This window comes from Bos mutus, chromosome 24 (genome assembly GCF_027580195.1).
Source record: "Bos mutus isolate GX-2022 chromosome 24, NWIPB_WYAK_1.1, whole genome shotgun sequence".
Lineage (NCBI taxonomy): Eukaryota > Metazoa > Chordata > Mammalia > Artiodactyla > Bovidae > Bos > Bos mutus.
In genome coordinates, this window is record NC_091640.1 from 45,927,851 (window position 1) to 45,955,334 (window position 27,484).

Consider the following 27,484-nt stretch of genomic DNA (forward strand, 5'->3'; position numbering starts at 1 on the left):
AGATGGCTTGCTCAATGGACATGAGCCTGAGCAAGCAATAAAATGAGCTGATCTTTAGGTAAATAAAATGAGGGAAAGGGCCACAACTCTTAATCCACATGATCAAAGACTTAAATGACTTTCCAAATTCATACAGCTTATGAACAGAAACTGGCCTACATGAGCAAACTCACAAACTCTTTCCACATGGCACACTTGGTGTGTCTCATTACCATCAGACAAATCAAACTACAACTGTTCAGGGACTTCCTTAGTGGTGCAGTGGATCAGAATCCACCTGCCACTGCAAGGTACACGGGTTCAATCCCTGGGCCATGAAGAGTGCACATGCAGCAGAGCTAGGCCCATGCTCTACAGTGCACCCGCCTAGAGCCTGTGCAAGAGCCCATGCACTGCAACTGGAGAAAGCCCGAGCCAACCAACAAAGACCCAATGCAGTCAAAATAATTTTTAAAAACTAGATCTCAAAATATTCTGCTTATACAGATTCTGAGAGGAAGGTAAAAATAAACATTTTTGCTTTCTTCAGCTGTCATAAGCAAAATTTCTCTTTATCCCAAATCATAATCTATACTGTAATGATAAATATGGGTGTGTAGTGTGTCCACATGCAAAATTCTTAACTACTGGGTGAAATCAATAGATCACATACATAATGTAAAAATGGCACAATGAAAACCGCAATATACAATTGACAGAAGAAATAAAGTCAGCTGCTTTTAGAGAGCAGAAAGTTGGGGGTAGACAAACAACGGATGGCCCTTTTTTCATCAACAGCCCTGTCCTTGATTCTGCCTATGGTACCCAGTTTGTTTCAGTATTGCTGTGAAGGGTTTGTGTCTTTCTTTTTGGCTGGGGGGAGGACAATCTACCACTGGACCACCAGGGAAGTCCCATGTGAAGATATTTTTTAGATGATTAACTCTTTAATAAAAAAGCATTAGACTTTGAGTGAACTCCATTACTCTCCATAAGGGCGGGTCTCATTGCCATTGAAAGACCTGAGGTCTACTGTGGGAGAAGGAATTGTACCTCCAAATGGAACACTTCCCTAAGTCTCCAACCTGCCCACCTACCCTTTCAAATTTGCCAACACCATAATCTCTGTACACAACTACACTTAGGTTTCATTTCTCGAGAACTCTAATACGTGAATTAAGCTCTTAGGTGACAGCAAACCTTCACAACTCTTAACAGAAAATAGTTACCTCTGTGACTGTAAAAATTTCCTAAATAAGACCAAACAGGCTAACCATGAAAACCTGATCACTTCATAATTAAGAACTGCAGTGTATGAAAGCTATTTTAAAGCAAAGATATTGACATGTTCACAACTTTATTCATTCTGATACCTACTTTTGCAATTTTTGTCCTAATATTTTATTCTGCACTTAGCATTTTTTTTCATTTCTTTGAAAACCTTAGTTGCCCTTTTTTTTTTTTTTTACTGATTACAGTACCTCTTCATGCAGATCAGTCTCCTGGGCAGAGAAGCCAGTCAGGCTTTTCACATTATCAAATATGAACTTTGCCTCTTATGGCCAGTTAGTGAATTTCTCTTTAATCAATCAAAAAACACTCTGGAATCGTGCAAAGAACTCAGTCATAAATATTATGTAGGCCTGCTAACTTTAATAAAGTAAAAAAAGCTAAGAAACATATTTACCAATTCCTCAAAGTAATCTCAGTTCTTTTAAAGAATCAATCTATAGAAAACCACCAAGCAACATGGAACCTTTATTTTAATGTGATTACTGTACATCTGCAGTATTGGAGTAATCCGAATGGAACTAGAAGAAACAATGACAAAACCAAACTGGCATTTGATGTGAATCCACAGGAGTTTAAGCTTCAAATCCAGCCAAGAAGTTTGTTACAATCTCTTTCAGCTTTGCATCTGACTCTTCTGAGATCTTTCCATCGGTCCTATTTGAAAACAAAAGCAGATCAGTTGTGACCTGGGCAAAAATTCAATGACTAACCTAATTACAGAATTCAAAAGAATTTTAACAAGACTTTTTATTTTAAAGCTTACAAAAAAGGAGACATCAGTTATGTTCATACCTGATTTTGCCCAACAGGGCCTGATGTTGGCTGATAACGTGAGACAAGAAAGCATTCTCAAATTTTGTGATCTTGCTGGGCTCCAGCTTGTCAAGATACCCCCTGACACCCGCATAGATAACAGCCACTTGCTCTTCAATAGCCATGGGAGCTGAAAAGAAAGAAGTAAGTTGCTCAACAAATGCATGCCATTGTTTCCAGAGTTAGAGAAACTTATTTTTTCACAAATTATTAACATGTCTTCATAGATCATGGAATTTCACAAGTAGAAATTCCATTATTAGTACTCCTTCCCACCTCCCTGGAGAAACAGTTTTTCCCCTTATTGGTAAGCCTTGAAGTACAATCTTTGCACTTATTCCATGAGCACCATCCATCACCCAACAGGACTGTCTGGGGTAAAAATAACTTGCTGAAATTTTATAATAAGATAATATACATTTTTTGGCTGCACCACATAGCTTGCGAGATCTTAGTTCCCCAATCAGGGATAGAAGCCAGGTCCTTGGCAGTGAGTACAGAGGTCCTAACCACTGGACCCCTGGAGAATTCCCAATACTAACATTCTTTATTAGTTACTCTTTATTAATTATTAGTTTATTAGTTATCTATTAGTTATCCCTTGTGGCTCAGCTGGTAAAGAATCCCCTGCAATATGGGAGACGTGGGTTCAAATCCCTGGGTTGGGAAGATCCCCTGAAGAAGGGAAAGGCTACCCACTCCAGCACTGTGGCCTGGCGAATTCCATGGACTGCACAGTCCATAGGGTCGAAGAGTTGGATATGACTGAGCGACCTTCACCTTCAACATTCTTTTAAATCTGCCAGATTCTACACGTATATAGCCAAGGAAATGGTAGGGAGACATAGAATCTACTATGTCTTAATTTCCAAAAGAAAGGTATTATTATACCCTTCCTAGCAATTCCATTGAAATGATGACTGTAATTAATTAAAACAGGTATCAATCACATTCAAAAGGCAACATCTTTAATCAAAGGTAATGGCACATACTACAGTTTGTAAGGAGCTATGTGATATTCCCAGGTCCTAACACAGAGTAGGAACTTGACCAAATGTACAACTCACAATACTGTCCCTGCTTGAGCAGCTCAGTCAAACGCACACCACGACTCAAGAGTTGTTGAGTGGCAGCATCAAGGTCAGAACCAAACTGGGCAAAAGCAGCAACCTCACGATACTGAGCCAACTCCAGTTTCATAGTACCTGCCACCTGAAACAGAAATGGTTAACTCAAACAATACAAAAATACTTCAATGACACAGACCACCATACAAATACATTTTTATTTTTAACCTAATGACAAAGTGATACAAATTACCTGTTTCATGGCCCTGGTTTGGGCAGCAGATCCGACACGGGACACAGACAAACCAACATTAATGGCAGGGCGGATACCTTTGTAGAACAATTCTGTTTCCAAGAAGATCTACAATGTAAGGAAAATACAGAGGCATATTAGCAAGCTTAAAGAAATCAATTATTTTCACAATTAAGTCACTATAGCAAAAACTGAAGCCCCAAAACCAAAGAATGCTAAATGGCTTCTTATCCTAAAGAGCTCCTTAAATCTTTCACAACTCAAAATCATCCTGTATATTCCATTGCGGAGATGAGGAGACGTGAGATGCAAAAAAATTAGGTACCATATTTACAGTAAAACTTAAATTGGTGATTTAAGTGATGTGATCTCTCTAGGATTTGCTTCAAAATTACACACAAGAGAACCGTGGGGAAAAAGAAAGCAAGAATGAAGTATACTATACCATCAATACATAAATAGGTGGGATATGTGGGGTTTCATTATACTATTCTCTTTACAATTGAGGTTTTCCATAATGAGAAGTAAAAGGAATTTAACAAATTAGTTCAAAACTACCAGTCTCAATTACTGCCTTGAAATCACCCAAAGTTTTCATATTTAATCATAAAAATAATACCTGTCCGTCAGTGATGGAAATGACATTTGTTGGAATGTAAGCAGACACATCACCAGCTTGTGTTTCGATGACTGGTAGAGCAGTCAAGGAGCCACCACCAAAAGCATCGTTCATTTTAGCTGCTCTCTCCAGGAGTCGGGAGTGCAGGTAGAATACATCACCAGGATAGGCCTCACGACCAGGGGGTCGGCGGAGCAGCAGAGACATCTGACGATAAGCAACCGCCTACAGTATAGAAAAGTGTGCACCTATTAGACAGGAGCTACATTTGTCAACTACCACATACAAACATATAAACACGTCTAAAAACACATTTCTTTTGACCTGTTTGGATAAGTCATCATAAATGATCAAAGCGTGTTTGCCATTATCCCTAAAATATTCTCCCATTGAACATCCAGAATAAGGAGCCAGGTACTGAAGTGGGGCAGCATCTGAAGCAGTAGCTGAAACCACAATGGTATACTTCATGGCATCTGAGAAGAAAATAAACATTAAGTTTTACATGATTATTAATACTATGATTTTAAATTAGAGGCTACTAGAATAAAAATTAAGCACTTTACTACTGTCATTACTATTAAGATTACCCAGTCTAATAGCTTCTACTTTAAAGAAACTAACAAAACCTTCAGTTTACTGCTGCTTTATACTACCGATATAATTTTTTACTTCTTACTTTTGTATTGACTTGTATTAGTAGAAATTTGAGTTCATTAGGGAGTAATTAAAATCAGACTTCATTATAAGCATAAGCTAGTCTAAGATTTGCAGCATCCCAGATAACTGCAATGAGACTGAAATTCCTTAATACCTGCATCTGTAAGTCTCTTCACCAACTGGGCAACAGTGGATCTCTTTTGACCAATAGCAACATAGATACAGTACAGCTTCTTCTTTTCATCAGTTCCATCATTGAATCGTTTCTGGTTAATGATTGTGTCAATTGCAATTGACGTTTTGCTTTAAGAAAAAATAAACAAACATAAACCTTACTAAGTACTTCAAAGAATTCCCCAACTTAAATTCCACTACAAGTTCCTCTCATATTACAGTCTACTCTCGCCGTATAGTCCAAGTATTAATATCTACCATTCCAAGTCTAAAAGTAACCTTTCAATAGAGCATGTTTTAGTTAGAACTTTTTTAACAAGCTGTTAAGTCTTTACCCAGTCTGTCGGTCACCAATAATCAGCTCACGCTGACCACGACCAATCGGCACCAAGCTATCCACAGCCTTAATGCCAGTTTGCATTGGTTCCCTCACAGAGATTCGAGGAATGATCCCAGGGGCTTTCAAGCCAACTCGTCTTCGGGCCTTGGAACCAATTGGACCCTGTTAAACAGTAAGAAGAAACCCCAGAACAATCAATTTGGCTCTTTGCTTTGAAGCTACAACCAAATCCAATAAATGTTAAACCTACCTTTCCATCAATGGCATTACCAAGGGCATCAACTACACGACCCAGCAGCTCCTCGCCGACTGGAACATCTACAATAGCCCCAGTTCTCTTCACAATATCTCCTTCCTTAATAAGTTTATCATTTCCAAACACGACAACACCAACATTGTCAGGCTCCAAGTTCAAAGACATACCCTACACAAAAGACATAATTGAACATCCATGAAGTCTGAGTGGCACTTCTTCCCATATACCTACACTACATATGAAAATGGAAGGGGGAGCAATACCAACTTTTCAGATCTGGTTCACTTCTATTTTACCACCAAACAATCTTCAGTAAACACTTGTCAAGTTCCCTCGAATAATCAGAGTTTAAAATTATAAGCCAAACATGCACCTTACCACATCCTCTAAAAACTAAAATAAGCAAGGAAATTGAACTGCTTAAGCTTCTTCCACTGCATTTCCTTTGACTACAGTTTTTGAATGGGGTGACCAGTATGAAGTAAAGTGTCAGGGTCAACTAGGAAAACACACTTGATTTACATCTGTGAGAACTCATAAACAATCTTTTTTAAAGATTATCTAGTAAGAACCTATACCCATCAAGTCAGTAAAAAATTAAATTAAAAGCTACCTAATCAAGAACAAATCTGTACAACAGAACAGTGCTGGGTCATCTCATCGTATTTCAAAATGGTAAGATTTCAGGTCCCTAGCTCATACATTGGAGAAGGCAATGGCACCCCACTCCAGTACTTTTGCCTAGAGAATCCCATGGACTGAGAAGCCTGGTAGGCTGCAATCCATGGGGTCGCTAGAGTCGGACACGACAGAGTGACTTCACTTCCACTTTTCACTTTCATGCATTGGAGAAGGAAATGGCAACCCACTCCAGTGTTCTTGCCTGGAAAATCCCAGGGACGGGGGAGCCTGGTGGGCTGCTGTCTATGGGGTTGCACAGAGTTGGACACGACTGAAGCGACCTAGCAGCAGCAGCAGCAGCTCATATATAATCAATGCAAAAAGGCTAGTCCAGGAACTGAATCTGGTCAATAAATAAAGCTCTCAAGAATTACAGAGTAAATATAGAGGAGTACCATGGAATGCCATTGCAGGTACACAATCTTTAGTCTAAATCTCTAATGTTCAACAGAGTAACCACTAACATCATATGGCTATTTAAAATTGAAATTAGTAATTGCCCTGTTACCCAAGTCAGAGAAACTTCAGTAGTTACCGTATCCATATCTATAAAACATTTCCACATGGCAGAAGTTATTTCAAATAGTATCAGTCTGGACTCCTAGATTTTAAGTTAAATGAAAATGAGTTCCTCTATTTCAGCCTAACATTTCAAAGATACACACAACGATAGATCAAAGGGTAAATTTTTAGCCAAGGTCTGAGAGCTACCAATAAAACATTTGGCTCCATAATTAGTCTTTCACACCAACAGGTTCTTTTTCCATACTGGACACCAAATTCCACTGCCCCTGGTCCACCTGGATATCATACTCTGCTTTTGTCAGAGAACCCATGACTCCTACAACTTTGACTTCTCACCTTACTGGCCAACTACGATAATCTAATAGAAAAAAGCACACTTCTATTATTAGTGCTTCTGATAGCTATAACACTAGCTCACCTCTCAACAACAGGTCTACTCCTACAAGAAATACAAAGTCAATGACTTCCAACTTTCTGCCAAAAATGAATTTAACTAATCAAATGCTTTTATATAGAATGATCTTAACAGCTACGAACAGACTTGAGCTTTTCACAATCTGGCTGAAAATTTACCCAATTTTGTATTTCAGTGCTAATGGTTACAACTTATGTGTAAATCAGTCCAGAGGATAAAGTTTGGTTAACAAAAAAATTTACTCTTTTCACAATCTATAGTAATGACAAACACAAAATCACTGAAGCAGATTCAGATTCAAAGTTAAAAAAAAAAGATAATGTGACACAATCTCTGAACTACTAAATGAATAACTGAGGAAACACCAATGCTAAAACTATTAAATCTCATTTTACAATTTACCTTTAAACCTGAAGAAAACTCTACCATTTCTTCTGCTTGAACATTTCTTAGCCCATGTACCCGAGCAATACCATCACCAATACTTAAAACACGCCCAGTCTCTTCAAGGTCAACAGAGGTATCAGCTCCAAGAATACGCTCTTCAAGAATAGAGGACACCTCAGCAGTGCCTATTAAGAGAGGACAATTCCATTACAAAAAACAGCCTGGTCCAAAGATCTTTTCAAAACTCATTTCCCCAACAACATATAAACTATAGCTGTGATCAGAATAATCAAATTGTATTCTAAAGTTAACATTCTTTCAAAAAAGCTTGATACCTACCACTATGAAAACAAATCTAAGTGACTGAGAAAAAACTTCACGAGACAAACATAAACCAGGTAAGGAGCTAATCAAATTAAGCAATCTCCCTAAAATAAATATTTTCTATCTCCTAATTCTTTGGTTTAATCTCTTAACAAATCTGAAACTTGAATTTTTTGGCTAAATTCTATAAAAAGTATATCTTAAAAGGCAACAGCTTAGGAATTCCCTGGCAGTCCACTGGCTAGGACTCCATGCTTTCAGTGCCAAGGGCCCAGGCTCAGTCCCTGTTGGGGAAAGTAAGATACCACAAGTCACTCAGCCAAAAACAAAAACAAAAAAAACCCAACTGTTTAACAAAATATAAGTACTGATAGCCCTTGCCATTTTGAAAGTTCATTTACGTCACTTCACTTTGACAAAAAAGGGTAATTTCTTCTTCACACTTTAATCATTTCAGCCAAAGAAAAACTTCATTAGAACACCCACTTTCAAATAGTGATGAAAAGCTGTATTTCTCCCTTTCAAGGGAAGCATGTACTACATTCCTCATCTTGGCATACAGATGATACCTAACTATTTCAAAAGCCCTAATGCACATCTCAAAAAAATTTCCCAACCTACAGAATCTTAAGTTTACCTCCTGATTTCTCTATTGCATTTACAATGTGCAAATTCAGACTGCCAGGTATAGGTTACCAGTTCCTGTTTTTGAAACACATAAAAACTACTTGTCTTTTCCCAATGTCTATTAGGAAAGGGTTCATAGGTCAGAAAGGAGCCTACCACCTGACATATACTGATAAGGACCAAGAAGCATTCATCATGACAAAAAAAGAACCTGTGCTCCCATCAAGAGAAATAAATAATTATAGTTCATTTCACTAGAAGGGAACCTACCAAAATAGAGCTAAATGGCATATTATGGGTTCAGAATCTAAAATTCCACAGTAACTAAAATTGAGAAAAAATTCACTAATGGAAAAAATCCAAAAAATATTCCCAGCAGGTATGTAACCTACGTGACATTTTTCATTTAGTAACAAGGTAGTAAGTGTGGTCCAGACACAGAAATAATGACTTACCGGTCTTCTGCAGACGAGAGTTAGAGGCATGCAGGTTCCTTGCAGCAATGAAGGATGATCCCAAAGCATTTTTGGGGACCTAGTGCAAGAAATTTTCTTTAAAACTCTGATTTTTAAAAAAAGGCCTTTATAAAACTAGCAAGCTTAAACAAATGCAGGCTTAGTATGATTAAATTATCAGTACAAATAGTAACCATGTGAGAAAGCATTTATCAATATATGTGAAAATTTGTTAATGCAGTTCCAGGTACACTGTAAGTACACTTAAAAAAAAAAAAAGCATATTCTAAAAAGCAACCACTAACAATGTATCTTTCCTTTTAAAGGCACCAGATAAATATTATTTTGACTTTAAATGTATTTCAATTGAGTTGTGGAAATCCTCAATTTTATAAACTGCTTTCTAAAAGGGGCAAATCTCAATAGATTTTCTATTCTAATCTTAAAAAGCCTCTAAACGTTGAGTTTGGTTAGAAACTAAGAGATATGGCAATATGCACTTCGTTTTCAAAAAAACTCCCTTCAACAAATCCTGCAGGAATCCGGACCCTCCTTCTATAACTGTGGTTGGTCAAGGCATATTCTGAAGACGTTCCCTTCTACAGGACTAGGAGAATGTCCTTGAGTACTTCTTTTTTGTTTTTGTTAATAGAAATCCAAAATGTTATCAGCGGTTGTGTTAGGGCAGTAAATGGCCAATGAATTTATTTGGCTTTCCAAACTGAGATTACTCTCAAGATGAAAACACAAGTAAATGTCAAAACGTTTACATAACCTTTAGGGGTAATGTCCTTAACTTCAAGGGATTTTAGTGATGAAGGGCATTGACCTTCAAAAGAATCTCCCAACCTATGTTCTATTTTACTTGAGTTTTCAATCACTAACATTCCTCAAGGATGAAATCTTAAAAACAAGTCAAAGCACCACCAACTAAAGTCTGCCAGTCTGAGACAATCTGGAAGCCAGCTCCTCCGCTGTCAGGGTGGCGCCGGCACTGAAATGCATATTTGCACCTATACGGTGTTTTCACGATCGTTTCACTATTCGGCACTAAGAGAGCGCATATTGAAGCATTGAGAAAGGCACCTTCACTTATTGCTTTTCTCTGAACCGACCTCGGGAGGAGGTGAAATGCCGGGGCCTGCTGACCTTCACGCAATGCTCCCTACCTTGCTTCCACCCGGGCTGACAACAGTGCTCTGACCTTCAGCGAGGAAGTCAGGAGAGTCAGTGGGACCCAGGCTCCCCGTTTCGGAGCAGGCCTCGGGAAACTAGCGCCCCAGCCCTGACTTTCATCCAAGGCCCCTCTCCGGCCTCTCGGACGAAGACTGGAATCGTCCCGAGGCGCCATCTCAAGACACCACGAAGGTCACTGTCTCCCCTGCAGCACCCTGCACCCTCCGGCACCGAGCGAAAGAGCCCTTCTCCGAGAGCCCAGGCCAGGCCGAGAGGCCAGCGGGGCAAGATGGCGCCGCCCGCCACAGCCCCTCACCCTCTGCACAGAAAGAGAGCCCGAGCCCATGCAATCGCCACCCGCCGCTGACCGGACCCTCCCTCCAGCCGGCCTCCCGTGCTCACCAGCCCCGCTCGCCGAGGGAGGGCGCGGGCCACGGCCGCGGCGACGCGCACGGACAGCATCTTCGCAGCTCCCCTTGAGGTGCTTCCTCCGCAGCCGCAGCCTCGAGACTGACTGGGACAAAATGGCCGAGCTGCGGGGAAGGTCAAAGCAGTCAGCCCACGTGACCCGGATGTACCGCCCCTCGCTTTCACCCCCGGACGCGAATCTGCCAGGGTGCGGGTGGGGGGTTAATTACTTTCTTCCTTTAAGTATCATTTTTAGATTTTGAACCTCCAACTGACTGATTAGACGTCCGCCAGCTTCGATCCAGGCACTGGTTACATATTTACTTTGATCTTTCTCATCGACCTTGTGGTTGCCCTGGGCGACCGCATGGTTATAGCGGAACTGGCTGAGAAGCAGTTTCCAGGCCGCATCCTGGTAGAAAAACGATGCTGCCGTCACCTTGTCCTGGGGCGCAGCTGGCTAGCTTGACCATCGTGGGGGTTGACTGTGGCGGGTCCCGAAGATACAGCTATTAAACCTTGGTGATGTGGGTGCAATAGTTACTCTTCTTGGGCGTGTAGGCAGCAGAGCATTTCCTGCTGTGCGAATTAACGCGGATTAATCTTCAGATCGCTAGCCACACCCCCAGAGACTGAGTCAAAAACTGGGGGCAAGCTGAACGTTTGAAAAGCACCCTCACTGTGATAAGCACTCAAATTGAAGAATCGTAGTTCTTTTAGATTCGATCTGAAAGAATTATGTCTGCCAATTAGGGCAATGTTTAACATTAAAATGTTTAACAAGCAAAAATTTGAATAGAGTGGTTGCTAATCCTGGGAAGAATTGTCCAGAATCACTCCAGAGTGAGCTAGGGCTCAATTTTTCCTTTAAAAGTAGCTATTTTCATGACAGTATAGACACTACTTTTTCATTTGAAGTAAAACGGCAATGATGACAATAACTTTCTATACCTACCCAATGAAATCAGGGCAGGACTTTTGCTCCCCCCAAGGAGATTGTGTGTGTGTGTGTGTGTGTGTGTGAGAGAGAGAGAGAGAGAGAGAGAGAGAGATACTGAGATAATTGTGAAATGTGAAGAATTTGGGTTGGGAAGGAAAATGTTAGGTATTTTGTGATGCTTGTTGAGTCCTATCAGACTGCAACCCCATGGCCTGTATCCCACCAGGCTCCTCTGTCCATGGAATTTTTCCAAGCAAGAATACTGGAATGGGTTGTCATTTCCTCCTTCAGGTATCTTCCGACCCAGGGATCAAACTCCATGTCTTTTGTGTCTCCTGCATTGGCAGGTGGATTTTTTTTTTTTTACCACTGTGCCATTTTATGGCATTTTATGATAGTGGAGAGTATTTACATTAACTGCACTTGTAGCTGTTTTGAGAAGGATCTTTTAGCTTCATTCACCAAATTCTGGCTTATACCCCAAATCTTAATTTGGGTTGGGCATATGAATATCTGGGTTAAAAACAGTCATATCCTTAAAAAAAAAAAAAAAAGTCATATCCTAAAACAGTTTGCAAATATATGATCACCCATCCCTTTATCTAATATCCTACTTCCTTTTCAAGGTGAGCCTTGAGTAAATATGACAGTCCTCCTGGGAATTAGGGGTAGGACTAGGTAAAATTTGGGTTTGTAAAAATAAAGTTCAAGGATATTTTGTAAAATTTGTAGTGATGAAAGTGGACAAAGGGCATAAAGATAACTTCCCTACCCTTATCTGGAATTTAGTAAATGAGCAGATACATATATGACTGAAACAAAAAAGAAAAGAATAAGAAAGCCACACAATATGATATAGGCTACTTACTAAAATTTCATTGAAAAGTTTAATCATTTAAAATATCCATATTACTTAAGAGAAAGATATTTAGTGCTAAGTGATCCACAATTTGATATTGAAACCTGTCACAGAAAGACTGAAAGCAAAAGGAGAAGGGGGCAGCAGAGGATAAGATGGTTAGGCAGCATCACTGACTCAGTGGACACAAGTTTGAGCAAACTCCAGGACATAGTGAAGGACAGGGTAGCCTGGGGTGCTGCAGTCCATGGGGTCGCAGAGTCAGACACAGCTTAGCGAACAAACCATCACCACAGAAAGTTGAGTACATGACCTATTTTTCCTAATGTGATAGTATACTACAGCAGGTTGTGCACAGCAGTATGGTATGACCTGAGGAGACTGAAATACCCAACTGGAGTCAGAACACCATGGTCAGATTCCAGGTCTACCACCTAATCTTGGTCAAGCTATATACTCCATGTATGTGGTTTTAATGTGAAAATAGGTAAAATAATGTGTGCCAATGTACTTTGCAGGGTTCCTGTAAGAATGAAACAAAAATAGGAAAACACATAAAACTATACATTACCATAGAAATATAAAGAACCTCTCAAGGTGTTAACTACAGAGTGATGGAAGGAGAAGAGAACTTTAGGAAAGGCAAAGAAATGAATCAAAGAATGGCTGAGTGGCAGTGACAGTGTAGGAGTTGTATGCTGTAAACCTTTTTTTAAAACAGTTTCCAGCACATTTAGCTCTTTAGTAGTGGAAACTAAGGTATAAAAAGAGTGAGACGGCCCCAGCTCGTATTGCCAAGGTAAAATTAAAATTGTAAGTGAGGAAGAAATAAACATCTGCTATCAAAAAACAAGTTCCAGGTTGTTTTTTTTCTTTTTAAGATGAGTGATTCAAGTGAGAAATAAAAATATAAAAGAAAACACAGCCTGGTTCCATGCGGCTTTACTTCTCCTGGAGGTGATAACCATGGAGAGCGGAGAAAGCCTCAAGGGAACAAGGGCTTGCAGGGCTGAAGCCTTGGACCAGCGTCGTCCAAGAGCTCCGCGTCCTGAAGTCCTAGTAAAAACTACAACTCCCAGAAATCCCGGATCCCGAAGGGGGTGGGCCCAACGGTGTGTGGGCGGGGCCGTCAGAGCAAGCGGGGCGCTTCTTCCGTGAGGAGCTGCTGGAGAAGTGGCGGGACTGGCGGCGATGGAAGCTCTAGAGGAGAAAGAGGCGCAGGTGATGGGGCGGGAGCTGGGCTTTGCGGCCTCCGGGAAACCGCGTCTTTGACACACCCGCCCCGCCGGCGGATCTCCTGGGCTAGCCACTTTTACTATGTTCCTCTGCTGATCCATTTTTAGTCCGGCTTTCACCATCTGTGAGCTACCCCCTCTCCCCCTCAACCCCACCCCAACGCTGAAAAGGGAGTTTCCCTTCTTTTCCCGGCCTTCCCTGCTGGGACTCAGGCTTGGAGAAGGGTTGAGGAGGCCTCTCGTGTGAAACCTCTCCCTGGACACTGGAGGGGGACTTCTGATCCCAAACTCAGCTTCCAGCCAGGCCTCGCCGTTCACTGCTGCTTTTTACTAGACTTCTCACTCTTAACCAAGTGGTAAAGAACCTGCCTGCCAATGCAGGAGGTGTAAGAAACACGGTTTCGATCCCTGGGTCGGGAAGATCGCCTGGAGGAGGGCATGGCAACCCACTCCAGTTTTTTTGCCTGGAGAATCCCATGGACAGAGGCGCCTGGAGGGCTACAGTCCATGGGGTCGCAAAGAGGCGGACAGGACTGAAGCGACTTAGCACACACAACCTGTTTTCCGCATCTCGCATCCCAACTCAAGGAGCTTTCCGGCTTTGAGGGACTTGTGATGTGTTGGAGACAACTCTTTTTTTCAGACTTTGTGCCCATAATAATGGTTAGCACTTGCATATTGAGCTTCCTATGAAAATACTTGCCTAATACTGCTTTCGTAGCTTTGGGGAAGAACAGATTGTTTTCTGGTAATTTTGTTGATTGTGCTGTACCTGCTCACTTTTTAATCTCCTGACATCTGATATCTCTCTCCCTAAAGACAAATTAGGATGTGAAGTAAGTAGGATGCCAGAATATTCATAGAAAGCATTTTGTTTGCTATTGATCATTACTTGGTCTTATTTGCTTCATGCCGTTGAAATAAACAAGGATTATTAAATTTGTGTCCTTTGTAATGGTTAGGTCGCTGCATGGCTGAAAAAAATATTTGGAGATCATCCCATTCCACAATATGAGGTGAATGCTCGGACAACAGAGATTTTATATAACCTTTCAGAACGCAACAGGATCCGAGACAGGGATGTCTACCTAGTAACAGAGGACTTGAAACAGAAAGCAAAGGAATATGAATCAGAAGGTGAGATCAATTACAGAATTTTGAATGAGATACTAACTAGAGGTAACCAGATTTTAAAAAAAAAGTATGCGTGCCTGCTAAGTCCTTTCAGTCATGTCCAACTCTCTGTGACCCTATGGACTGTAGCCCGCCAGGCTCCTCTGTCCGTGGGATTCTCCAGGTAAGAATACTGGAGGGAGTTGCATGCCCTCCTCCAGGAGATCTTCCTAACCCAGGGATCAAACACACATCTCATTATGTCTCCTGCATTAGCAGGAGTTCTTTATTACTAGTGCCACCTGGAAAGCCCTAACAATAGAGTATACAAGATTGATTTAGTGTAGACAGTTTTTTAGCATTGCTTCTTTATTTTACCCAGATTTGTCTTAAACTGTGTTGTTATAGCAACCTATTATATTACAAGGCTTGCCTGGTAGCTCAGCAGTAAAGAATCTGCCTGCCAATGCAGGAGACACAGGTTAGATCCCTGGGTCGGAAAGATCCCCTGGAGGAGGAAATGGCAACCCACTCCAGTATTCTTGCCTGGGAAATTCCATGGACAGAGGAGCCTGGCAGGCTACAGTCCATGGGATTGCAAAGAGTCGGACACAACTAACTGACTAAAGAACAATAACAATACGTTGTGTCATTATAGTATATTTTATTGGTACTCTGATGGTAAAATACTAACCCCTAAAATATAAGTCTAAACTTATTAGCCTGACATATAAAATCAGTTCAGTTCAGTTCAGTTGCTCAGTCGTGTCCGACTCTTTACGACCCCATGAATCGCAGCACGCCAGGCCTCCCTGTCCATCACCAACTCCCAGAGTTCACTCAGACTCACGTCCATCAAGTCAGTGATGCCGTCCAGCCATCTCATCCTCTGTCGTCCCCTTCTCCTCCTGCCCCCAATCCCTCCCAGCATCAGTCATGCCTGACTCTTAGCGACTCCATGGACTGGAGCCTACCAGGCTCCTCCGTCCATGGGATTTTCCAGGCAAGAGTACTGGAGTGGGTGCCATTGCCTTCTCTGGTCTATACTAATATGTAACAAAAATTCTAAGGATTTTAAAAGTTAAGATTATTTATGTCTGTCATAAAGCACCTTTTAGGGTGATACATTAAACTGTAAATATTTCTACTAATATATACAAAATTTTGACAAAATTTTCCATACTAAAGTATCCAATAAACATCTGCTTCTGCTTCACTGATTATGCTAAAGCTTTTGATTGTGTGGATCACAACAAACTATGGAAAACCCTTAAAGAGATGGGAGTACCAGACCACCTTACCTGCCTCCTGCGAAACCTGTATGCAGGTCAAGAAGCAACAGTTAGAACCAGACATGGAACAACAGACTGGTTCAAAATTGGGAAAGGAGTACGTCAAGGCTGTATGTTGTCACCCTGCTTATTTAACTTGTATGCAGAGTACACCATGTGAAATACTGGGCTGGATGAAGCACAAGCTGCAATCAAGATTGCACGGAGAAATATCAATAACCTCAGATATGCAGAAAACACCACTCTCATGGCAGAAAATGAAGAGGAGCTAAAGAACCTCTTGATGAAGGTGAAAGAGTGAAAAAGCTGGCTTAAAACTCAACATTCAAAAAGCTAAGATCATAGCATCCATCACTTCATGGCAAATAGATGGGGAGAAAGTGGAAACAGGGACAGACTTTATTTTCTGGGACTCCAAAATCACTGCAGACTGAGACTGCAGTCATGAAATTAAAAGACACTTGCTCCTTGGAAGAAAAGCTATGACACACCTAGACACCATATTAAAAAGCAGAGACATCACTTTTCTGACAAAGGTCCTGTATAGTCAAAGTTATGGTTTTTCTTTTAATCATGTGTGGATGTGAGAGTTGAACCATAAGGAAAGCTGAGGGCCAAAGAATTGATGCTTCAAACTGTGGTGCTGGAGGAGACTCTTGAGAGTCCCTTAGACAGCAAAGAGATCATACCAGTCAATCCTAAAGGAAATTAACCCTGAATATTCATGGGAAGGACTGATGCTGAAGCTGAAGTTCCAATACTTTGGTCCCCTGATGCGAAGAGCTGACTTATTGGAAAAGACCCTGATGCTGGGAAAGATTGAGGGCAGGAGAAGAGGGTGACAGAGGCAGAGATGGTTGGATGGCATCATCAATTCATGGACGTGAGTTTGAGCAAGCTCCGGGAGTTGGTGATGGACAGGGAAACCTGGTATGCAGCAGTCCATGGAGTTACAAAGAGTCAGACATGACTGAGCGACTGAGCAACAACAACTATAAGTTGGTGTCTGCTGAGTAGGGCCGGGATGGCTGAATATCTGCATGTAGAAGAATGAAGTTGGACCCTGCCTCATAATATATGTAAGAATTAACTTAAGGGACTTCTGTGTGGTCCAGTGGTTAAGAATCTGCCTTGCAATGCAGGGGACACAGGTTCAATCCCTGGTCAGGGAACTAAGATCCCACATGCCACGGGGCAGCTAAGTCTGAGCACCACAACTAGAGAGCCTGTGGGCTACAACTGTTGAAGTCCACATTCTCTGGAGCAGTGAAGATCCCGAGTGCTGCCACTGAGACCGGATACAGCCAAATAAATGAATAAAGACATATGTATATATATATATATATGAGTTTAAAAAAAAACAAGTTAACTCAAAATGAATAAAAAACCTAAAAGTAAGAGCTAAATCTAAAACTCAGAAGACAGCATAGATGTACATCTTCATGCTTTGGATTTGGCTATGGTTTCTTAGCTGTGATACCAAAAACAGAAGCAGCAAAAGAAAAAGTAGGCAAACTGGAAATCATCAAAATTTAAAACTTTTGATCTCAAATTTTTTTCTTCTCATCAAGTAAATGAGAAGACAACACACAGAATGGGAGAAAATATTTGCAAATCATGTATATGATGAGGGACTGCCAGTAAGCACAGCATCAGTAAGCATCAGGAAAATGCAAATCAAAACCACATTCCACTGCACACCTACAAGGATGGGTACCCAACTCTGAATATAGTAAAAGCCATTGAATTATATGTTTTAGGTGGGTGGCTGCAATAAAGCTGTTGAAAAATTAAAGCAAAGCAAAGATCTTAGTCACCATAGAACTCTTATTTCTTTTCAGCCAAGCATCTTCAAGACCTTCTCATGGAGAGTGTGAATTTTTCCCCTGCCAGTCTCTCCAGCACTGGTTCCAGGTATCTGAATGCTTTGGTTGACAGTGCAGTGGTCCTTGAAACAAAGGATACCTCTCTAGCTAGGTAATTCTTGTGATTGTTTTAATTTCTGCAGTCATATATGCTATCAGGTGTTGACCTAAGGAGCTTTTGTATCTCAGGGTAATGCTATATAGAAATTATAGGAAATAATTTTATATTTATATAGGAAATATATGCAGAAACACTGAATTTAGTCAACTCCTTATCATTGCTAGTGAGTATGTTTGATTATTTCAGATAAACTTGGTTAAATTTATAATGTATTCTTCTTTCAGGATTAGGTTTGTGAAGGTTGGTTCTCATGTATAGTTGAAAAGGGATTAGGTATCACATTATTCCCCTCAGTCAGTCAGTTCAGTCGCTCAGTCGTGTCCAACTCTGTGACCCCATGAACTGCAGCATGCCAGGCTTCCCTTTCCATTACCAACTCCCAGAGCTTGCTCAAACTCATGTCCATCGAATTGGTGATGCCATCCAACCACCTCATCCTCTGTCATCCCCTTCTCCTCCCACATTCAATCTTTTGATTGAGGGTCTTTTCCAATGAGTCAGTTCTTCACATCAGGTGGCCAAAGTATTGTAGCTTCATCTTCAGCATCAGTCCTTCCAATGAATATTCAGGACTGATTATTCCCTTAAACAGTAAGAAAAGCAGTAGGCTAAATCGCCTACTGTTGAGCATAATGATTTTTAGTCATGTTCCTACCCTATTGGATGGAGTAGGTTTCCTTCTGACAGGCATCTTACCTGTGTAAAGACATTATTCTTCTAACAACCTTAAGAAGAAACTGAGGCTCAGAGTGGGGGGTTAGATAATTTCTCTGAGCTAGTAAATGACAGAGTTGGGTTTCAAACCCCATCTGACTTCAGAGTCCTAGAACTATCCCTGTTGGATGAATCTTAGCTAGGGACTACCATTACAGATTATAATCAGAGAACTGTATAGCTGTTCTGTTTAACTGCTAATGCAAAACCTTGGAATATATATGTACATACATATGTATATATATATATATATATATATATTTAAGCAGAAGAGTTCTAGCTAGAAGTTCATATAGGCTATATGGCAGTAGAAATCTTAATTCAATCAATTGACTTGAATTAAGCCAATTCAGCAGACACCAAATCCTAAATATATGTATGCTGCTGCTGCTAAGTCACTTCAATCGTGTCCGACTCCGTGCAACCCCATAGGCGGCAGCTCACCAGGCTCCCCCGTCCCTGGGATTCTCCAGGCAATATATGTATAGTTCGCTCTGTATCTCTGTTCCCCTCTCTTCTTCCCTCCCTCCCTCCCTATGTATATATACATTTATGTATAGCTATCTATGTAGGCACTGGGGAAGCAGAAATGAAGTGAATAGAATAATGAATGCCGGCAAGGACCGTCTCCGCTCATGGTAAATTGAAGGAGATGGACTTGTAAAATTATAAAATAGTATGACAGCTGCAACATTATAGGAATGTACAAGTTGTAGGTAGAAAGCACGAGAAAGGGGTAGTGAATTCCAGAATGGGAATAAATACAGTTTTTAAGGAAATTTGCCAGCTGAGGAAGGGTATTCCAATGAGAACAGCGTGTAAAATAGTATAGAGGTGTAAAAGAGCGTGATTAAGGAAGAATTCACATGAAAGTAAAATCATTTTTAGAAGTGAGGAGTAATTGTAATAATTGTAATTATTGTCCTTAATGTCCGTTTACATGACCAGATTCTTCTTTTAGTTTTATCCCTGCAGTGAATGATTTGACCTCTGATCTTTTTCGCACCAAATCCAAAAATGAAGAAATCAAGCTTGAATTGGCCAAACTTGAGAAAAATCTAACAGCAACTTTAGTATTAGAAAAATGTCTGCAAGAGTAAGTAATTAGTTTGAAGTTGTGACAATTTTTACTATAAAGGCAATAACAGGACATTGTAAGATTTAGTTTTGGCCAATAGATATAATTTAAAACAACACATTAGGAAATGGTAAGATAAAATGTGTTTTTAAGTAGAAAATGACTTGGATGAAGATAGGAGTGGTTGGGTACATACTTTTATCTTTTATATAGTAGATTCTTTTTCCCCTTTTTTTAAAATTTTTTTAATTACTTATAAAGTTTTACAGAAAGAATGCATCTGAGTATCATTCTATTGGTGATGACAATTGAACGATACTCATAACTGTTCTTGAGTAACTAATAATTATCAAAGATTATAATTATACAATATTGAGAAATGCAGAACAAAATACAATTATGGGAGCACAGTTGCTCTACAGTATTGTGTTGGCCTCTGCCACACATCACCACGAATCAGCCACAGGTGTACATATGTCCCCTCCCTCCTGAACCCTCGGTCCCATCTCCCATCCCATCCCTCTAGGTTGTCACAGAACACTGGGTTGAGCTCCCTGTGTCACACAACCAATTCTCACTTGCTCTCTGTTTTTCACATGGTAATGTGTATGTGTCCATACTGTTCTCTCAATTTGTCCCACTCTCTCCTTCCACCACTGTGTCATAAACTATGATACAACTTAAAGTCATGTTCTTTTTTATTGCCCTTTGTTACTAGAACTCTGGTCTTCCTTGATATTCTGGCTCTTTAGGTCCCTATGGCCCCAGAGTTTAGATGCTGTGAAACAGGAGTATGTATATGCACAAGTAATATGATATTGTATAAGTTTATCCAATAAATATTGACTCTGTATGTGCAAAGCACCTTGTCATGTTACATTTAGAAGAGAGGCCTTTGTGACCCCCATAATTCAAATTGTCTTTAGGATCCATTAAGTCATTTTTTTGAGCAGCAGATCTACTTTCTTTGAGCATAATCAGCATAGATTAATCTTAAAGTTATTCAGTATTCCTTGAGAAAAATCCCAGATGGCAACATGGAGAGAAAGATGACCTGGAAGAATGTGTGGTAGTAGCCAGTCTGAGATATAAAATTTAATCTAGAAAATCCAGCAAGTATGTTATCTACTCTTTGAATCAAAGTAGTAGTTTGCTTTTCATAATAATTTCACCAAGAAGAAAATGTTCTCAACTTCACTTTTTCAAGGGACCTCAAGAAGGCAGAGTTGCATTTGTGTACGGAAAGGGCCAGAGTTGACAGTCGTCTTCAGAACATGGACTTCCTGAAAGCCAAGTCGGAGGAGTTCAGATCTGGGATTAGAACTGCGGAGGTTCGTATGGAAGACTCAATACATTTAGCTCTCTTCAGACTTCTTTTCAACTTTCATCCTCACAACTAGGCAGTATTATTATTCTCTTCTCACACAAGGATACTGTGAAGGTAGTTCAGTTCAGTTCAGTTGCTTAGTCATGTCCAACTCTTTGCGACCCCATGAACCACAGCACGCCAGGCCTCTCTGTCCATCACCGTCGCACAGCCGTCTAGCAGCAGATCCCACTTCACGTGCAGGTCCCAAAGCTCAAGCTCTTAAGCCCTGCACCCATATTGTCACCATCTTGTCAGACTGTCTGAAATGACTCACATGCAACATAAAAGTGCTTAGAAGCAGGTATTGTTCTTCATCTGTGATTTTTTTTGTAGCTTTTACAGAAGTTCTTTTTTTTAAAAAAAAGTTCTTTTTTAAGTTACAGCTCTTTACTGTGTTATATATTGAAAATATTTAATGATGGTCACTTGCAAATAATTTTTTAAACTGAGCTCCCTTTTTTGTCATTGTAGGAGCAGCTTTCAGCCCGAGGAATGGATGCTTCTCTGTCTCATCAGTCACTGGTAGCACTTTCAGAGGTTCGCTTACTTTACCCAACTTAGCTTCCTTTAAAACGTCAGTGCGCGATGTGTGTGTTTCTTTTTATAGAGTTTTTTTCACTATTGACCCAATTTCTTTTCCTTTACCTCTGTATTTTATGTTTACCAGTATTTATATCTTTACTACTTGTTTATCTATATATATTTTTACATTTGTCTGTTTTTTTCTTTATTTGTTGGAGTCAATGATTATTGATTTATCTGTTGAATAAATGTATTGAAGTATTATGTGCTAAACCACGTAAGTATTCATCTTTCTTCGCTTTCAGTAAAATACCAGCTCCCAACTCCTATAGAATGCAGTTCTGGGGTTTAGGATCTATAAGAGTTTTATCTATTTTCATGGGAAGAGGGAGAAATGGGGAGATTTGTTTTATGGTTTTATTCTTAAGATTTTTTGGTACTTTGAGTTTTGGAATCTAAAATTGACGATTCATAAATATGTGTTTGAGACTCTTGTTTCCTGATGTTCTGATGCCTCTTAATCACATTATTTTGTATTCCCAGACAGCATATTAGTCTTAATAAACGGGAGTATTACTTTCCTGTTTTAACATCTTCTAAGGATTGTGTCCATTTGTTATCCATTTACCTTTGAAGCTCTTTTATTTGTTACATTGTTTAAAATGTCCTAATGTTAATGCTTTGTCACATTTTATTTATTTATTTATGTGCAGTGTTTAATTGCATTGTGAATATCTTTATTATGCTGTGTGTTTTTTTTCACCCTCAGAAATTGGCAGAACTAAAACGACAGACTATGCCTTTGAAGAAAAAATTGGAGTCCTATTTAGATTTAATGCCGGTAATTATTTTTATGAATTAAAAAAAAAGTTTATCTCCTCCAGCTTTCTCCAAGGGCACTAAATGATCATGAAAATACTGGGTCCATGTCTAAGGACCTAGGTCCTCCTCTTTCTTCTCTTTCAGTAAAATATAAGCTCCAAATTCTTATAGAATGCAATTCTGGGGTTTTAGGTTGTATAAGGGTCTGTGTTGAAAGTCTTTATTGAATTTCAGTATTGTATGTAGTTGGGATATACTTTCTATAAGTTTTTTTGCCTTTTGAAAAGGGTCGTTGTATTTTTTTTTCCCTTGTTTCCTAGCCGAGACAATATAACCTTTCCTTATTCTATTTTTCTTTAAAAGAATCCATCTCTTGCTCAGGTAAAAATTGAAGAAGCAAAGCGAGAATTAGTAAGTAGTTCCATTTTGTTCCTTCAGACTTTAAAAGATAAGTGCTGATAAAGCTAAAACTCCCTTCCTCCTCTTTCTTTCCTTTCTACTCGGAGGTAAAGGTAAAGCACAGTCCCACGCTTGAGGTATATCATTGCCAGGCATCTTTTAATACTTTTGGGGGGCACATATGTGATTCTTTTCATAAAAATACGTAGTGGTCTTTTACATTTTTGTGTAGATTTTCCTGGATGGAAAAGGAGAGTTGAGAGGCATAGAATATTCTAGACAAAGTGAAAGTGAAGTCACTCAGTTGTGTCCAACTCTTTGCAATCCCATGGACTGCAGCCTACCAGGCTCCTCCGTCTATGGGATTTTCCAGGCAAGAGTACTGGAGTGGGTTGCCATCTCCTCCTCCAGGGGATCTTCCCGACTCAGGGATTGAACCCGGCTCTCCTGCATTGTAGGCAGACGCTTTACCATCTGAGCCACCAGGGAGGTCAGGAAATAACAAAAACATAAGAGCTGAAAAATGGAGGACTTTTCCAAGCTTTTGCAAGTAAAGCAGTCTGCCTGCTTAGGGGTATGCAGTGGAAGATAGGACTGAAGTAGGTCAATTGGTTTAGGAGGTGAAGGGCCTTGAATATAAAGAAGGTTGAACTTGGAGCCTGTAGGGCAGGGGTCCCCAGGACTGGTCCATGGCCCGTTAGGAACCAGGCCTCAAAGCAGGAGGTGAGCAGCAAGTGAGCAGGAGAAGCTTCATGCGTATTTACAGCCGCTCACATTACCTCCTGAGCTCTGCCCCGTCACATCAGCATCCGATTCTCATAGGAGTGTGAACGCCAACCCTGAAGTCAAGGCAGTATATGCTGAGATTGCCACAAAATAAAAATAAAGTACACAATAAATGTCGTGCACTTGGATCATCCCAAGACCATCCCCCACCTCCAGTCCATGGAAAAAACGTCTTCCCTGAATGTCTTCCACTGGTCCCTAGTGCCAAAAAGATTGGGGACTGCTGCTGCAGGGGACACTGAAAGCTGCTCTGGGTTGCCTTGCTTTTTAAGCTAAAGTGAAGTGTGATCAAGGTTATGCTTTTTGATCAGGGCAGTCATTTAGGAAGATTTTTCTGCAATCAGTGTATAAGGTAGATTGGAGGATAGAGAAAGAAAATTACAGAAACAAGTTGGCCTGTTTAGGCCAGATGAGAAGTAATGAGAACAGTGACAGTGAGACTGGAAAAGAGCGATGTGAGAGACATTGCAAAAGTACCTTGCTTAAGGAGTACAGGTCAGGAAAATCTATTCATGTAGCGTGTCATTCACCTCTCTAAAGGGTTTTATTTTTTCCCCTCCTTAGATGTTTATTAGGAGTCTGAAAACTTGGAGTGTGGGAAGTGGGAAAGATATAAAAGCAAGGAAAATCTCATTTATAATGATATTGTTTAAAATTTCTGCTTTAGTGGTTTTCCTTTTTGTTTCCCTTATTTTAAATAGCTTTAGAATTTAGAGCCCTTTTTTTTATGTCCTTAGTTATAATATTTATGGTGTTTCTTTCTTCCTTTAGGATACTATTGAAGCTGAACTTACAAAGAGAGTAAACATGATGGAACTGTGACCAGAGCCAAATAAATTTCACCTTTCTTAACAAAGTAGATCGAATAGGACTTTAAAGAATTTTTTCCTTGTGACATTCCGTATAACTTAATTTCTGTGTTCTTAGATGAAATAATGTCATTGTTGATGAAATAGTGGTGTCTGGTTGTGTATTGAATTTTTATGTGCAAATGCATAGTTTTCATATGAAGAAACATTGGTTTTATATGTTGTTAATGGCTTGATGTCCTTCAGTAGCTCTCTTAGGTGAACTCATGACAGTCATCATGTAGTCACTCACGAGGTCAGCTAAATGAAAGGGAAAGATTCTGCAGCTTCAGTTATGTTCCTCCCACGCACCCTTCTCTTGGGATTTGCTATTGTTTTTTCTGATCTGCTTACCTGCCTAATTCCAAATGTTAATGTATGTAGGAATTTGGTTTATGAAAAAGATGACCTTTTAAATCAGTAATAGAGAGATGGATAATTTAACACATGCTGCTAAATCTATACTTTACCCCTTATATCAGGATAATTTCAAGGGATCAAAGATTTAAATATTTTTTTAAAAGATAGTAAAAGATATCATAGAGGAATTTTAATATTTTGATTTTTAAATAATCAGAGTCAGAAACTTACGACTGAAATCCAGGAGCCATAAATAAAATGATTGAAATATTTGAAAATTTTGAAACACTAAAACTTCCTGTATGGGAATATCTCTTATAAATAAAATCAAACCATGATAAATGTAGTCTAAAGAAGAAAAGAGAGATTTTTCACTTTGCACCTTTTTGTACTTTTAAAAATTTTGCACCATGGGATCAAGAATCAATTAGTTTTTTAAAGATTACCTAATTGACCTTAAAAATTTCCCTCTCCTTTCCCACAAATATGTGGCTAAATATAATGCAAAAGACATTTGTATTTCCTTTTTTGGAGACTGTCCATATCCTTTAGCCATTTAGGTATGATTGTTTCATCTGTTTCTTAACAGTTTATAGGTGCTTCTGGTGTGTTAGCTAAATTAATCTTTTACAATTTGAATTGTGAATATTTTCCAAGGTTGTCATTTGTTTCTTAACTGCAGTGCTTTTGGTAAGGTGACTTGATGGATCAACTGTGGAAATAACCACCAAAATCCCTCCCACCTTTGTGCTCTCCCCTTTGTACTCTAACCTTGCTACTTCTCGCATCAAGAGGTGGAGTCTGTATCTTCACCTGTTGTATCTGGTTTGGCCCTATGATTTGTTTTGACCAATGAGACAAATAGCAAATAGGACAAAACCAAGGACTAAAAACTCATTATGCGTTGGAGCTTGCCATCTCTTACTGAGACTACCATGTGAAGAAACCTGGACTATTGGAGGATGAGCAAAGAAAGGTAATTCCAGCTGAGCCCTGCTCCCACCCCAAGACCAAACAGGTTGCTGACTGCCAGATATGTGAATGAGATCTTATACTGTCCAGCCCTACTAGCAGACTGCATAGATCAACCACGCTGTCCCAGGCTGGAAGCTCACAGAGTCAACCTGTAGAATCATAAGAAATAATAAATGATTATTGTTTGGAGCTTATTTTAAATTTGGGGCTGATTGTTGGCTGTAGCAGCTAGTTGATAAAAGTAACCTTTGAAATTTATTTTTTGGCTTCCTTGATGGCTCAGCAAGTAAAGAATCTGCTTGCAGTGCAGGAGACACAGGAGACATGGGTTCAATCTCTGGGTTGGGAAGATCCCCTGGAGGAGGCAATGGCAACTCACTCCAGTATTCTTGCCTGGAAAATCCCATGGACAGAGGAGACTAGTGGGCTACAGTCCAAGGGTCGCAAAGGGTCAGATATGACTGAGTGACTAACACTTAACACGTGAAATTTATGTTCAAAGAAAAAAGCAAAACATGTACAATATGAGAATCAAAAAGAAACCTAAAACCTACATAATTTTATAGAATAGTAAAGTAAGTATGAAAATTGTTTTAGATAAAAGACAAAGATTGAAAGAATAGGTTTTTAAAACACCTCCAGTTATTTAAGGTACTTGAAAAAATGTCTTAAAAATGAGGATAGGAAGATTCACAATCAGATCAGATCAGATCAGATCAGTCGCTCAGTCGTGTCCGACTCTTTGCAACCCCATGAATCGCAGCACGCCATAGTAGATAGATTACATCTTCTCTTAGTAATTGATAGAACAGGCAGAAAAACAATCAGCAAGGATACAGGATATTTAAACAGCACAATTAACAAACCTGATAATGGATATATAAAGAATCCTGTTACAGACTGCCACAGGTACATGTTCTTTTCAAGTGCATCCAGAGAATTTACAAAAATTATCCAACTAGTGGTCAGTTAAAGAAATCTCAACCATTACAAAAGGGCTGAAACCATACGCAGCATGCTCTCTCAGTACAATGCAATTAGATAAAAATAAATAACTGAAAACTTGTATGTTTAGAATTTAAGAAATACATTCTAAAACTGTGAATCAAAAATTGCAAATTAGAAAATATTTAGAACTGGCAATGATGAAAATTCTATATATCGAAACTTATAGATTTCTGCTTTTGGCCATGTTGAAATAAGAGTGATCACACTGACTAGATGGCTTTAAATAGAAAAACAAACGAAAATAGGAAACTATAGTGTTCGGACATTGAGTAACAAAGAAGCCTAGGACATTAATTCATAAGAGAAAGAAACAAGGTGAGCCTTGTGATAGACCCAGGTTAGTGATGGACAGGGTTTTCAAGTTCATAGCTCAGAGAAGGAGAACCCAAACAGCCTGGTGATCTTGCCTAGTTGAAGAGAGAGAGATGAGAATTGAGAAAATCAAAGGAAAATGTCAGAAAATATCAGAGGGTTCTGCAGGTCTGCAGAGGTATTTATTCAAATCTTTGTCTAAACTGATTTGCACACACAGGAGGAAATCACCTAAAGCCGCTGAAAGAGCGGAAAGGAACAGACAAAAATTCCTGGAACATGCAAAGGACTGGGATTTTCTCATGTTCCTATAAGCTAGAGTGGAGCTACTTCCTGCTCCATAGAACACCGAGTAGTGTCCTCAGAAGATTATTTGCCTTGATGGTGAGAATTAGCTCAAAACCCATACCAACA

General features: G+C 39.7%; 2 protein-coding genes across 3 annotated transcripts; one reads left to right on the forward strand and one right to left on the reverse strand.

Annotated features, from left to right (window-relative positions):
• Positions 1-1,717: 1,717 nt before the first annotated feature.
• ATP5F1A (ATP synthase F1 subunit alpha) lies at positions 1,718-10,577 on the reverse strand. The gene is made up of 12 exons (XM_005892345.3): positions 10,447-10,577; positions 8,869-8,947; positions 7,478-7,647; positions 5,449-5,622; positions 5,194-5,360; positions 4,839-4,987; positions 4,349-4,500; positions 4,025-4,249; positions 3,406-3,513; positions 3,153-3,297; positions 2,065-2,215; positions 1,718-1,926 (listed from the first exon to the last, which is right to left on the reverse strand). Exons 1-12 carry the CDS (start codon positions 10,504-10,506, stop codon positions 1,845-1,847), a joined length of 1,662 nt encoding a protein of 553 aa, XP_005892407.2. The 5' UTR covers positions 10,507-10,577; the 3' UTR covers positions 1,718-1,844.
• A 2,796-nt stretch (positions 10,578-13,373) lies between these two features.
• Positions 13,374-25,993, forward strand: HAUS1 (HAUS augmin like complex subunit 1). Of its 2 annotated transcripts, none has more exons than XM_014477167.2 (9): positions 13,374-13,472; positions 14,449-14,623; positions 17,733-17,805; positions 19,553-19,687; positions 20,877-21,000; positions 21,510-21,575; positions 22,330-22,401; positions 22,746-22,793; positions 24,339-25,993. In XM_014477167.2, the coding sequence occupies exons 1-9, from the start codon at positions 13,443-13,445 to the stop codon at positions 24,387-24,389; spliced, it is 774 nt and encodes a 257-aa protein (XP_014332653.1). In that variant the 5' UTR covers positions 13,374-13,442; the 3' UTR covers positions 24,390-25,993. The 2 variants fall into 2 exon arrangements, with proteins under 2 accessions (XP_014332653.1, XP_005892405.1); XM_005892343.2 differs by having other exon boundaries at positions 17,733-17,868; positions 24,339-25,990.
• The last annotated feature ends 1,491 nt before the right edge of the window (positions 25,994-27,484 follow it).